General features: G+C 46.1%; 1 protein-coding gene across 2 annotated transcripts in view; it reads right to left on the reverse strand.

Annotated features, from left to right (window-relative positions):
- The window catches only part of dapk1 (death-associated protein kinase 1), a 69,722-nt gene that overhangs the window by 20,879 nt on the left and 36,584 nt on the right, over positions 1 to 12,259 (reverse strand). For both annotated transcript variants that reach the window (XM_063490656.1, XM_063490657.1), the window contains exons 7-13: positions 12,179 to 12,205; positions 8,559 to 8,711; positions 6,012 to 6,057; positions 5,839 to 5,928; positions 4,857 to 4,949; positions 2,893 to 3,012; positions 881 to 979 (exon numbers count right to left, since the gene is read on the reverse strand). In XM_063490656.1, coding sequence (XP_063346726.1) covers positions 881 to 979; positions 2,893 to 3,012; positions 4,857 to 4,949; positions 5,839 to 5,928; positions 6,012 to 6,057; positions 8,559 to 8,711; positions 12,179 to 12,205 — 628 coding nt within the window. The remainder of the gene's footprint in view (positions 1 to 880; positions 980 to 2,892; positions 3,013 to 4,856; positions 4,950 to 5,838; positions 5,929 to 6,011; positions 6,058 to 8,558; positions 8,712 to 12,178; positions 12,206 to 12,259) is intronic.

Consider the following 12,259-nt stretch of genomic DNA (forward strand, 5'->3'; position numbering starts at 1 on the left):
GGAGGAAGTTTGTCAGAGAGAAGCTGCTGCGGATGTTCAGCCGCTCGCAGAGAACTTCCAGGAACTGTCGGCTATCGGAGGGGAAACGATTTCAGTCTTCCTCCCGTCTCTAATGCTCGTCTTTACTGATGAAGATGCAGCTGTGACAAAGAGATGTAGCAGTGGCACAAGTTTTGTGTTTGATGCACTTTGTTGGTTCTGAACAACCTTAAGCACTTCATAAGTTTTAAAGAAATAAATCGATGTCAGCTGTCACATGTGGGCTCTGACCGTGGTGCTGCAGGCAGAGCCCGCAGGGCTAAACTCAACCCTCACATCTACATTAGCTTCTGATTTTTCTAAAGAAGAAGAAGAAGAAGAAGATGATATCTCACACTTTTTCTTATTTCAAATCAAAATGTGTTTATAAGATATGATAGAAAACCTCTGAGGCACCACAACAGCATCAGTGCACGCAGAGCAAGGACGCAGCCAAACCGATGATCAGAGCTCAAAGTCCATCCCAGCATTACACGCTGTGTATGAAACAGCCAATCAGCAAAGAGGAGCGGCTCTGATCACTCGACTGTGTTTAGTATCGACTAAATCAACTAAAATCTATTTGTTTTTACCATTTCTGTCATTATACAGGCCAAAATATTCACCTCTGACACGACAAAATAATGATTATTTCTAGTCCCACATCATCAGACAATCATGAGAACATTCATTATGCAACGCTGAAGCAGGTTTGTTCACTGAAATATTGATTTTACGATATTTGATTTTTAAAAAAAGTTTGCTGTTAGCATCTGAAGCTGTCCTGGTTCACAGCAGGGTCAAAGGTCAGCTGTTATGCAGTCTTCGTCACAGCAGTGGTGATGTCAGATCCGGGTCTTACCTTGTCGTGGGCCCGGATCTCCGCTCCTTTCCTCATCAGGACTTCAATGATCTGAATGTTTCCACAGCCGGCTGCGATCAGCAGGGGAGGAGTCCCGTGCTGCAAAACACACACACGCGTGTTACGCTTCCTGTTTATGTGCGAACGCTGCGTTTCTGTCTTTAATTTGTGCGGTAAAGCTCAATCTGACAGCCTGTAGTTACACAGAAAAACGTGGAGAGGAAGTAAATGAGACTGAGGTAGAAATAATGAATGAAAATGGCGCGATAACCTTTTCTGACCAAGTCCCTGAGCAGAGACACACACTGAGCCAACGAGTCAGTCAATTACCGACTCTACCTCTGGTTGTTCATCCTTCCCCTCCTCATTTCTTTCCTCTTCCTTTCTATTTTTTACATTTCACTGAGTTTAATGGCTTCTCGTCCTCCCATCGCCCGTCAGCTGTCAGCAAACAGCGTCTCCTTCCCCATCGAAGCAGAATGAAGATGAGACAGTAGTTAAGTCCTGACATGTACCCGACCATCAGGCTGCGTGGTGTAAAAACTGACTGATAGCACTAAAAGCAAAGTGTGTTTTAGTTTCTAACTGTGTAATCATGCCCAGGCTGTGCAGTGTGGTTTGATTTAAACAAAAAACCCATGAAACCATCATCGGTGCCACAAACTGGACGTAAACACCCCTCCCTAACACGCTGCACCACCGAGCACATCCTCCATCCACATTTCTGTTCACTGATGTTCTTTAATGAAGACGTGATGATGCTTTACAATAACACTTCAAATCTGCAGATTTCACCTGTTTACACACACTGCAAAAGTCTGCAGGTGACAGAAGAGCCTGGAAGCGACTGTGGGACCAACTGTGGAAACATGCTCTGTTATTTTTAAATCTCTGTGGAACGTCAGTATTTAAAACGTCAGGCTGGGATTTTTCCCTGTTTTTCTTCTGTTGTGTTTTGGCTGGAGGACGGGACGACCTAGTTTCTGGGATGCTGGCAGCTTTAAATAAATATGGAAAAGACACAAAGATTTTTATGGATATTTTTGAGACGACATCCAAGATTCAAGCTCTTTCAATTTATTTTTTAATCAACTTTTAATTTGTCATGATTTTGTAGGCGTTCGGGATTCGTTGGATAAGCGGTTAATACAATCAAGGGATGGTCGTGTCGGGGACTTTATATTCCTGGATGTATATTTCACGTTGCTACGTTTTGCCTTGGATATAAAAGCAGGATTCCCGTCCACACAGTGTGGAGCACAGCTCAGTAATATAACTGACAGCCAATCAGCTCTCTGCGTCGGATCAGAGCTGGAAAAAGCCGGATCAAACATCATCACTAACATCATTATGCAACACGAGGCTGCACAACAACTGAATGATTTCTCAAATTATTTGCATGATTCATCTGAATCTGGAACACAGCGGTCCAATCCAGCCCACTGGATACCTGTGAGGAGCAACTGCAGTGGAATAACTGATATCTTCAGTTTTTAATAAAACGCTGCTCCCGCTGAGCTGATGCCAGCGTTCCTACACAGGTGTGAAAAATGCCCCAAAAGGGAAAATTATTCCCTGATTTTCACAATTTCTTGGGATCATAAAGAATAAACAAGTTATTTAGTTATAAAAATTGTATATGTGACGGTTTTATCTGTTTGAATGGTTACTTTGTTAAATGTGAACGTTTACAGAAACACTGCTCACGCTCGTGTGAGTCTGACCTGCTCGAGTTCATTTCCCAACATTAGCACAAAGCTAACTCGTTACATCTAAAACCGAGTCTTAACCTGGTCCCAGCTCAGCGTCTAAAACTCAAACTCAGAGAAAGATGGAGTCAGCACATCCACAGCTCCACACACACACAGTAAGTCTCTGTGTGGATGAATCAGGGTGGTGCTTGCTTCACTTTGATGTAGTTTTGAATAAAGACACTGACTGAGTTCCTTCTGTGTCGTTGCTTCAGATTCGTTGGATTCAGCAGGAACGAGCTGAACGTGTCTGTACGTCACCTTGTTGGGCTGGTTCACATCGTAGTTGTTCAGTGAGCCGAGGAGATGCTGCAGACCCGGCACGTTGTCGTCATTTATAGCGTGGATGATGGCCTTCATCACAAAGGAGTCTTCCTCGTCCTAAACAGACGAGAAACACGGTTAAAGACATTTAATCCTCTGCTGCTCACTGGACGATCTAAACCAAGAATCCAGTGATTACGACTCTTTCTGTCAGCGACACGTGACCCGGTCACCTTCAGCCAGAGTCAGCCGTGCAGCGCGGGAACCGGCCGCGCCGCTTCGCTGCACAAAGAGACAACGATGAGCGAGGCGGGGAGGTGAGGAGGCAGCGAGAGAGCGAGGCTGATGTGGCGTTTGCTCAGCCAAGCTCGACTCTTTGGCCGCATTCCTCAACATAACCTCCCTGCTGGGCGAGCCGTGACTAAAGCACCTCGGAGAGCTGCAAACAACACAAACATGTACGAGCAGCGAGGCGCCTGCTGGGAGCTCCACGCCGACCTCGCTCGCACACATGTGAACAAACACTGCAGATTCTCTCTTAATGTCATCTCCTCCGGGTCTCGGTATGACCTCCAAAATACAAAGAAATGATTTAATAACTGCAGTACAAAGAAGCGGCCTTCCGACTGCGATGGTAACCCACACTCATCCATTTATTCGTCGAGCGCTGATGCAAGCAGACGCTCAGCAAGAAAGAGGTCTAATCACATAAAGTCTTTCTGCTTCACATCGCTGCCAAGTTCAAATGTTTTTTCACATATTTCTGGCATTTAAGGTTTTGGAAGCTGAAATGTTTTAATCTAAACTGCAGAACAAATACCTGAATGTGTGATAAAAAAAAGAAAGAAAGACAATAATCCCAAGGAAGAAACATCTAAACTTCAGTGAAAACCAAAACAGTACTGCAGGAGCATGCAGGAATAATGAACAATCTGAACTACCGGAGCTGAACTCAGTAACATAAGCTGAACACATGTAAACACTGCAGCTTCTGTGAGAAACTTAATCATTCACAAAGCCGTCCCAGCAGGCCGGGCCAGGCTGTTCTCAGAGGCCTGCACTAACATCCACCTGCATGTGCTTTTCAGGTAAGTCACTAAACCGTGGAACTGCCTGGAACTCTCCATCAGGGAGCTTGTGTTTGTTACCCTGAACCACAGGGGGCGCTGTGACCTCACCGTGCCCAGTCCTACCTGTCAGGTCACCTGTGACGGGAGGAAGCTGCTGTGTAATCCTTTGATGACAAAACAGGGCCGGGCCTTGGCTGCTTTGTGAATGATTAAGCTCCTCACAGAAGCTGCAGTGTTTACATCTGTCGAGCTTATCGGTGTCGACTCTGACTGGAAACGGACACGCTAACAACGTAAAAGCCTCCGTGTGTCCGAACAAGGTGACTCATCCATTTACCGCACAGTCAGACGGACGCACGCCGGAGCAGGCCGAGAGCCTGGAAACCACACACACACACACACACACACACACACACACACACACACGTTGGGTATTCATGACTTGTGGGGACATCTCATTGACATGCTTTCCCTAACCATGAAAAATGAATGCCTAAACCTCAGTCTATCTTGAATCTCAAAAATGGCTTCAAACTTGTGGGGACCAGGATTTTGGTCTCCATAAGGGCTGACGGTCCCCACAAGTATAGTAAACCTCCAATTTTTGGTCCCAACAAAGATATAAACACACACACACTTCTATAAACATGCAGCAAGAATGAGGAAAAGATGGTTTTCTGCAGTCTGTCAGGCCAGAAATACCTCAGTTGTAACTGAACATTTCAGTCAAACTGAAAGCAGTCGCTCTGCACGTCTCTGCTCAGTTACTCTAACTTTTGGCTGGAGATACGGGACTGACTTCAGAGCTGGAACAAGCTGCAAATCCAGTCAGGTGCATGAAGCTGAATGCATTTATGTGTTGCTCTGCTGGTGTGAGGCCCCGCGTCTTACCAGCGTGTCGTCGCTGCGGGCCACGCTGATGTTGCTCCTGGACAGGAAGGAGCGGGACAGGCGGTTACATAAAGAGATGAGTCGGACCGATTGCTGGAAGAGACAAACAGAGAAGACACGGGGTCGGTGAATGTGCAGAAGCAGAACAAGTTCACGTCACGTCACGTTAAGGATCCCCGCCGACAGGCAGGAGAGCGATTTTCTGCTCTGGTTGAGTTCTTTGCTCCGATTCATCCCTCGTAACCCGCTGACCTGCACGTGGATCGACGTGACCTCACACGTCTACAAATGTTCGAGCTTCGCGTCGATGTTACAGATTATATTTGCATTTATTTACACAGCAGAGATGACACATATCAATCATCATCACCAGAGAGCGACAGCATTTGACTGAAAACAACATTACAGGGTCACTGATGATCTCAAATGATCTCTGAGCATTTACTCAGTATAAAGATCAATAAACACACAATGATTTTGTCAAAATTAATAAGAACTCATTTATTAAAAGCAGGTTTTCTTTGTGTCGCTGCAGTTTTTTTAGTCTCCCCTCTGAATTTCGAGATGAGCGAACGTTTACTGTTTGTGTGTTTTGGAGTATTTTTTGTATCAAACATAAATAAATCCTCAAAGTCAGATGAAGGTTGCTGCAAAGCCAGGAGCTGCTGTGAGTCACATCCCCAAACAGAAGACAGAAACATGGCGCGACAGCACCGCCGCAGCGCCGCAGGTTCAAACACGCTGCGTTCTGTTGGCTGGGAGCGTCGCCGGGTCAGCTGTGATGAACCGAAGCCGACACGCAGTAAAGAAGTGCCGGCGGTGAATCTGATGGCTGCGGCGACCCCGCGGCGATCAGCGGTGACAGCGACCAATGAGGAGACTTTGTAGCAAGAAGCTTTCAGAGTGCATCATGGGAAATGTATTTTATTGCTCCTGAAGCTTCAGCGTGAGCGTAGAAACCAGTAAGATGGAAAACTCTCACCTTCCACTTTCTTCTGGCTGCAAACTTTTTGAACTTCTCCATGTTGACGGCCGACTCCTTCCTGCTCAGAGCCTGCTGAGTGTCCTTTGGCTGATTATAGGAAACAAAACGAGATAAATGTTAAAGTTAGAAAAGCTCAGACAACAAAATCCAAAAGCTGAAATCAGTCCAACCTTGATCCAGGGGTGCTGCAGGCTGTCCTGGATGGTCATTCTCTTTCTGTGGACAGAAAAAGGAAACTCGATGATTCACCATCAGATGTTTCAGCTGCTGCGGTTCAGCTTCACAGTCTTTGGATGTTCTTTGTGCATTAATGCTGATTATTTTCTGTTTTACAAAGGAAACAAACATCCAGGAGCTCGTGATGTAAATTCAATAAAGCATTGCCACACCGTCCTTTCCTCGAGTCGCCCCGACACCCAGCGAATCACGTTACAGGAAGTTTATTTTTAACGACGCGTCTCACACGCGCTGCAGATTTGTAGGTTTCACAAACAAGAGCAGAACTCTGGTCTGTGTCCAAACATCCAAACCTCCTGTTCACACTGAGAGTTATGGAAAAGTTTAATGTTGGATTACTGAACGCGGGTGGCGCACAAACGTACGTGCAGATCAATGAAACTGCAAGAAATGACAGCAGGATCATTTTAGTCCGACTTAAACCCAGAAAGAGTCGAGAATCGTCAACTGTTTGTTACAGACGTGCAAGAGTCCAAAGAAAACAAACTGTGCCGAGCGTCAGCGCTGAGATCACGAATCACTTTAATGACACGGCGGCGTTTATGTTCTGGCCTCTGAAATTATTTTGGAATCACAGAAACGATCTGTCCATGATCACATACAGCCCACGATGTCCAGTTTATCATTATTATGACTATTATGATGATGGGTTCTTGTATTTGGATGGAGACATGAAGCGTGTCGGGCCTGACAGCAGCAGCCTCTGCAGCAGGAATTTCATTTATTTCCTAACTGTTTTAATTTTAGTTGCTTTAATCTGAGAGAGTTACAGGTTATAGATATTTTTGGTTTTATTTGTAAAATGTTTTGTGTGTTTTGAATCTGCTGCCCTCTGTTTGAACCTGCCAGGCTTCCTGTGGGGGTTTACTTCCTCCCACAGCCACCCACACCGGGTGAGCAGAGTGTAAACTGGCTGTAGGTGTGAGAGCTGTGCGTCTGTGTCAGCCCCGTGTCGGCTGCTGCCTCGGCCACGTCTCTGTGTGTCTTTTAATAATTGTTAGCTGATATTACACAGCTGACCTTTGTCGCTCTGCACCTAATGAGCAATAAAAATATAAATATAACTGTTCTATCAATCAGGGTGACAGCTCTGCTGAACTTTGCACGCTGCTCTTTGTTAACCTGGAATATTCAGTTTCCTCTTTGAACTTTCGATACTTCTCTACGCGACGTCTCATGAAACGCGGTACCGAGAAACCTCGCCGTGGTCGTCTGAGTAAAGGGAACAAACCTACATGATGCACTTTGGTGCTACTTCCCGAGACAGATAACAGTTTGGAGGACAGACGCTCACATTTCATCCAAACAAAGCAGAAGTTAAACTGACAAGCAGAGTAATGCACAAACATTAATGATTAATATTTAGTAAAGCTCGATGTGAGTGAGGCTGCTGTGCTTCAGGGTGCGACACCCCTCAGTGAAACAACAGCCCATTGTTCAGGAACGGTTTCTGTACGTCCTACATAGATTTTGGGGAACCTGGAGAACGCGTCGCTTCCTCTCGGCTCGGCCCGTTCACCACCACATCCCCGTTTCCAGCCGAGGCGACTGCATTCACACAAACCACACAGGTTCCCAGACTTTCAGGCCTTTGCTGGTGCAGCTTTAACCCAGCAAACTTCATAACAGCATCTCTTCATTATCTTCCTGCCGCCCGAGTGAATCCATACCTCGACGCAGATCAATTAAAAGCCGTTCCATTACGAAGCTCTCGGCCCGTCGTCTCTGAAAGCCCCATTAGGTGAAGCTGGTAAAGAGAGTCTCTCCCTCTCATCTGTTTAAAGCAGCGCATGCCCACCCTTCACCGTCTCCTCTCTTACTTAAGGTTATCCAAATGAAATTATCCTCACACCTACAATTAATCACCTCTGTGAGCCCCTCGTTCTCACGCCGTTGTTTTGAAAGGAGCTGGCGTAATTACGAGCAGAAAAGAGTTTCGATGGCGGTAACTGTCCTCGAGCGCAGCTGCAGCCATTCAGCTGTTGCTAGAGCAACTCTGTAACGAGGGAGGCGCACAGTCCAAACAATTTTAGGAGCCGGCGCCAAAAGGCACGGCGCCGAGCGAGGAGGCAGGCGTAGCTGGAATATCTGCAGAAAGCACCTATTCAATTTTCCTGTCAGCTTTTTAAAAGCGATTAAATGAGACCAATCAAAGAGCGATTATTTAGAAGTCAACACGTCGTTTAAACGCTGCTGTTACAGCCAAGATTCAGAGCTGAAGATTAAATGTGTTCGTTTATTGTTCAGCTGACTGGAGGAAATCACATCGCCAACCAAACTGCCACGAGTCAGGATACGCAGGAAGGCCTCAAAGCAGAAACTTGTATCTGAAGGAGTTACCCTGGAGTATCGCAGCTATGAATGGAAAGATTTCCCAATGTTTTTATTTCAGAGGCTCATGATGAAACCGGCTCCTGCTCTGATGTTACTCTAAGGCCACTTTGACGCCTCATCTCAAATACAGTGGAAACAGAACATACTTTGGATCTTTGACGAGCAGCCTTGCTATGAAGTCTTTGGCCAGCATGCTGGTGTTGCTGAAGAACTCCTCATCGAAGGTGTAGTCCACCGCCGACACGTTAGCCAGAGTCTCCTGCTTGTTGTCGCCCAGGAAAGGAGAGGCTCCGCTCAGGCTGCAGGACGAGAAAGGTTAACGGAGAGGTCAGAAACGTGCAGGCTGGTGGGTTTTTATCTTTGTGTGAGGACTTCTGTTTTAACAAACCAGCTCTGCATCCACAATCAGATGTAATCTTCTCTGACTACAGCTCAGCTGTCTTGTAATCAAAGGAAGAGGAATTTTGATTTTAGTCCAAACACTAATTTACTCGCCGCTGATGAGCTTCAGCCCCTGAAATCGAAACTACAACCTTACAACGCTTTGCTGAGTGAATGTGATTAAAGAGCTGCAAATAATGGTGACTCATTAGTGAAGCGTTGCTATCAAACTCAAGTATTTGCTGCATATTAGTCAAACACTCTCACAGGGAAACCAGCTGGACCGCTCTCGGTTTGAGTGCAGGAATTTTAATGCACCTTCACACCTCTCCACTGAACACACACACAAAGCAGATGCACTGAGGGGGTAACGTGTGCAGCAGTGCAGGAGGAAAGCACGTTTTAATGGACAAACCACGACGCAGCACACGCAGGGCTGAGCAGTCGTGCATGTTAACGAGGGCTCAGCCTCCCAGACTGTAGCCCGTTAAACCGAACAGCAGTTCCCGACAAACCCGGCCTCCCCTTCTGCTCCGACTTCTGCATCCTGTCACCAGCTGCTAATTAACATGTGATCTGGGGGAGGCGTGGAGCTGGTGCAGGTCGAGCTCAGGCTGAGTGGAAATGTATGAATTTATCGACTGTATAAAGGTGCAGCTGCTCACAACAAACACGTCATTACGGCGGCTCGTTACGAGGCCAGGCGGTAAAATCGGCAGGAAAGGGTCACGTCAGGACTCCTGGTGACATTTTACCTCCTCGTTCTCCAAAATACTCGTGCACTGAGCACCAGGCCGAAATCAAGCCATCTGACCAGCCTGAAACCCAAACTGGGGCGTCAGCAGAGCAGAGAGGCACCACTCACTGATTCACCACGTTCACTCATATGATTCCAGGCTGTGTGGCGTACGGCACGCCAGGCCTGATGAAAGAGGAAATAACAGCGCGTTTCATTACCCAGAGCACTGTTTATGATTCTGTGGTCATCGTGTCACGCTCACCAAACGCTCCATGACACACACACACACACACACACACACACACACACACACACACTATACATTACATTTGCCAGTGAGAGATGAAGAGTCAGCGCACCTCTCTGTTGCTCTGCTGTGATAATAAGCTGAGAACAATCTATTTTCTACCTTGCCAGGCAGAGCTGTGACAGCTGTGTGGGCGGATGGCACGAACAGGGATGCATGTGTGAGTGTGTGTGCGCGTTTGTATTCATGTCTTTGTGGGGACCAAAATCCTGGTTTTAGTCAGTGTTTCAGGTGGGTTATGGTTAGGGTAGATGTCCCCACAAGATATCAATACCCAACGTGTGTGTGTGAGCACAGACACATTTGTTTAAGACTGTGTATCATGCAAACTAAGAAGCTTGTATTGTTTGCAGCTGCTTATTATTTAATATTCTGATGACACCTTTAGGTTGGCGTTTGGCATTTACCCCTTCTCTCTCCCTCTCTTGCCTTGTTTTGTTTGGCACGCTCGGCATGTTTGTGTAGGCAAACACAACTAATGTGCGATTTGTTTTTTGGAAAAATTGGTGTAGGTGTCACTTTGAAGGATAAAGGTGCGCAGGAGCTCAGGAAGCCTTCAGCTGAGCACACAGAGAGGCGACGGGATCATCGAGAGCCAACAGCAGTCGATCGGCGGGTCGTCGAGGACGTGAACTTTACTTTTGCTGGTGAATTAATCCGTGCTGACACGTCTGCAGGCGACTGCTTCACTAACACAGAGCACACAAACAGCTGTCTGCAGAAGAGCAACGGCTGCTTTAAAGACCAACTTAAATGAATTCAGGAGAATTTGTATACTTTCTTCTACAGTAGGGCTGTTGGATCTAATCAGACTACTGCTATCCTCTGAGCTGAGCTCCTTTATCAACCCAACGACATGCTGATAAGATCAAAGCAGACTCGGCAGAGCAGGATAAAGTCCAGAGTCAATTAGCTTAAGCAGACTAGCCTCAAATAGGCACAACAGTGCACGTTAGAGCTAATCATTTAAGAATCAGAGCAAAGTAAAAGAAAAGTTTTCAAATATTAAAAACAGCTTAACGTGCGAGTTACATGCAGAGATTATCAGGATTGGGAAAATCCCATTTGCGGCTCAGAGGCAAAGATCTAATCTGTTTACAGTGTTTTAAATATTGTGACGAGCATCGGCTCATTTACATTCCAGTGTGCGCGCATCAGGAAAAACAACCTTTTAATAACAGGCTGTTCAGTCTGTCGGGGTGTAAACATCCTTCTAAAAAGGCCACGTCTTTAAAAATAATCAAACACTGCTGGAATTTATTAGTATAAATCAGTTTTATATTAAACAACCTTTTCCATCAGTGGATAATTGGACGTGCGATGAGAGCGGGTCCCATTACAGCGTGACAGTCAGCGAGCCCAGAGGAAATGTTTCGGTGACCCTGTGACGGCTTTGTTTGGTGACTGAGCTCAACTCTTCCTCAAATTAAACCACGAAGAACAAAGAAATCAAAGAAACTGATGATAAAGTTGGAGCAAAACGTTCTTCAGGTGAAAACCAGCCGCTGATCATGGAAATACAGCATGTTACAACATTTGTGACGCAGCTGTGGGCTGGATGCAGTCGACAACAACTCGCAGGTTGATATTTAACACAAACACAATCACAGCAGTAACTCTCTGACGCCATCTTTAAAGTGCTCTGTGGGTTTTTGCTGCCACATTGTTTGGGTGTGACAGCTGACTGGTACGGTGGCCCTGAGAGGTCAAATGCACGACTTACAAAGCGCCATCAAGCGAAAAAAAAAAAAAAGGCTCCGCACAAAAAACAAAAGAAGTGTCAAAAAGATCAAAGATGGAAGGAAATGCGTGTTTTAATCACATGATTCATAATCGTGGACACGCGTGTTTGCTTGCAGCTGTTTCCTGTTAGCTTGTGATTTTCCCGTCATGTTTTTTGAGCTTTTGAATTATTATTTTTTGCTGCTAATTTCTGATGTTTCAGTGCATTTGAGCTCGCAGGGCCACCGTAGATTCGCCCACCAAGGTCAGAGAGAAGCCGCTGAGATCGCCGCATCTTGGCAAACACTCTGCTGCTCAAGCTCAGCGAGTGAAAACACTTTGAGTTTCAGTGAAAACAGCAAAGTGAAACACAAAAACTGGTCCCTTCCCATCAGGTGTAAAAGCCTTCAGCCTGCATTCTTTCTAATGGCCAAAAGGGGGCGACTCCTCTGGTTGCAATAGAAGTCAGAAAAAACGAGCGGACTGCTCAATTAATCCTGTAATTATTCCAATTACAGTCAGACGAGCAGAGCAGGTTCAAAATCCTCCATCACTGTCCATCGCTTATATACAGTTTATGCAAGAGCACATTTGCTGCTGGGGTTTGAGATACTCACAGGATGTAGGTAATCACACCGACGCTCCTGGGCGGAGGCAGAAGAGAGAAACAGAGGACAGCTTTTCAACATCTCGAACAT

The sequence above is a fragment of the Pelmatolapia mariae genome, linkage group LG12 (genome assembly GCF_036321145.2).
Source record: "Pelmatolapia mariae isolate MD_Pm_ZW linkage group LG12, Pm_UMD_F_2, whole genome shotgun sequence".
Taxonomy (NCBI): domain Eukaryota; kingdom Metazoa; phylum Chordata; class Actinopteri; order Cichliformes; family Cichlidae; genus Pelmatolapia; species Pelmatolapia mariae.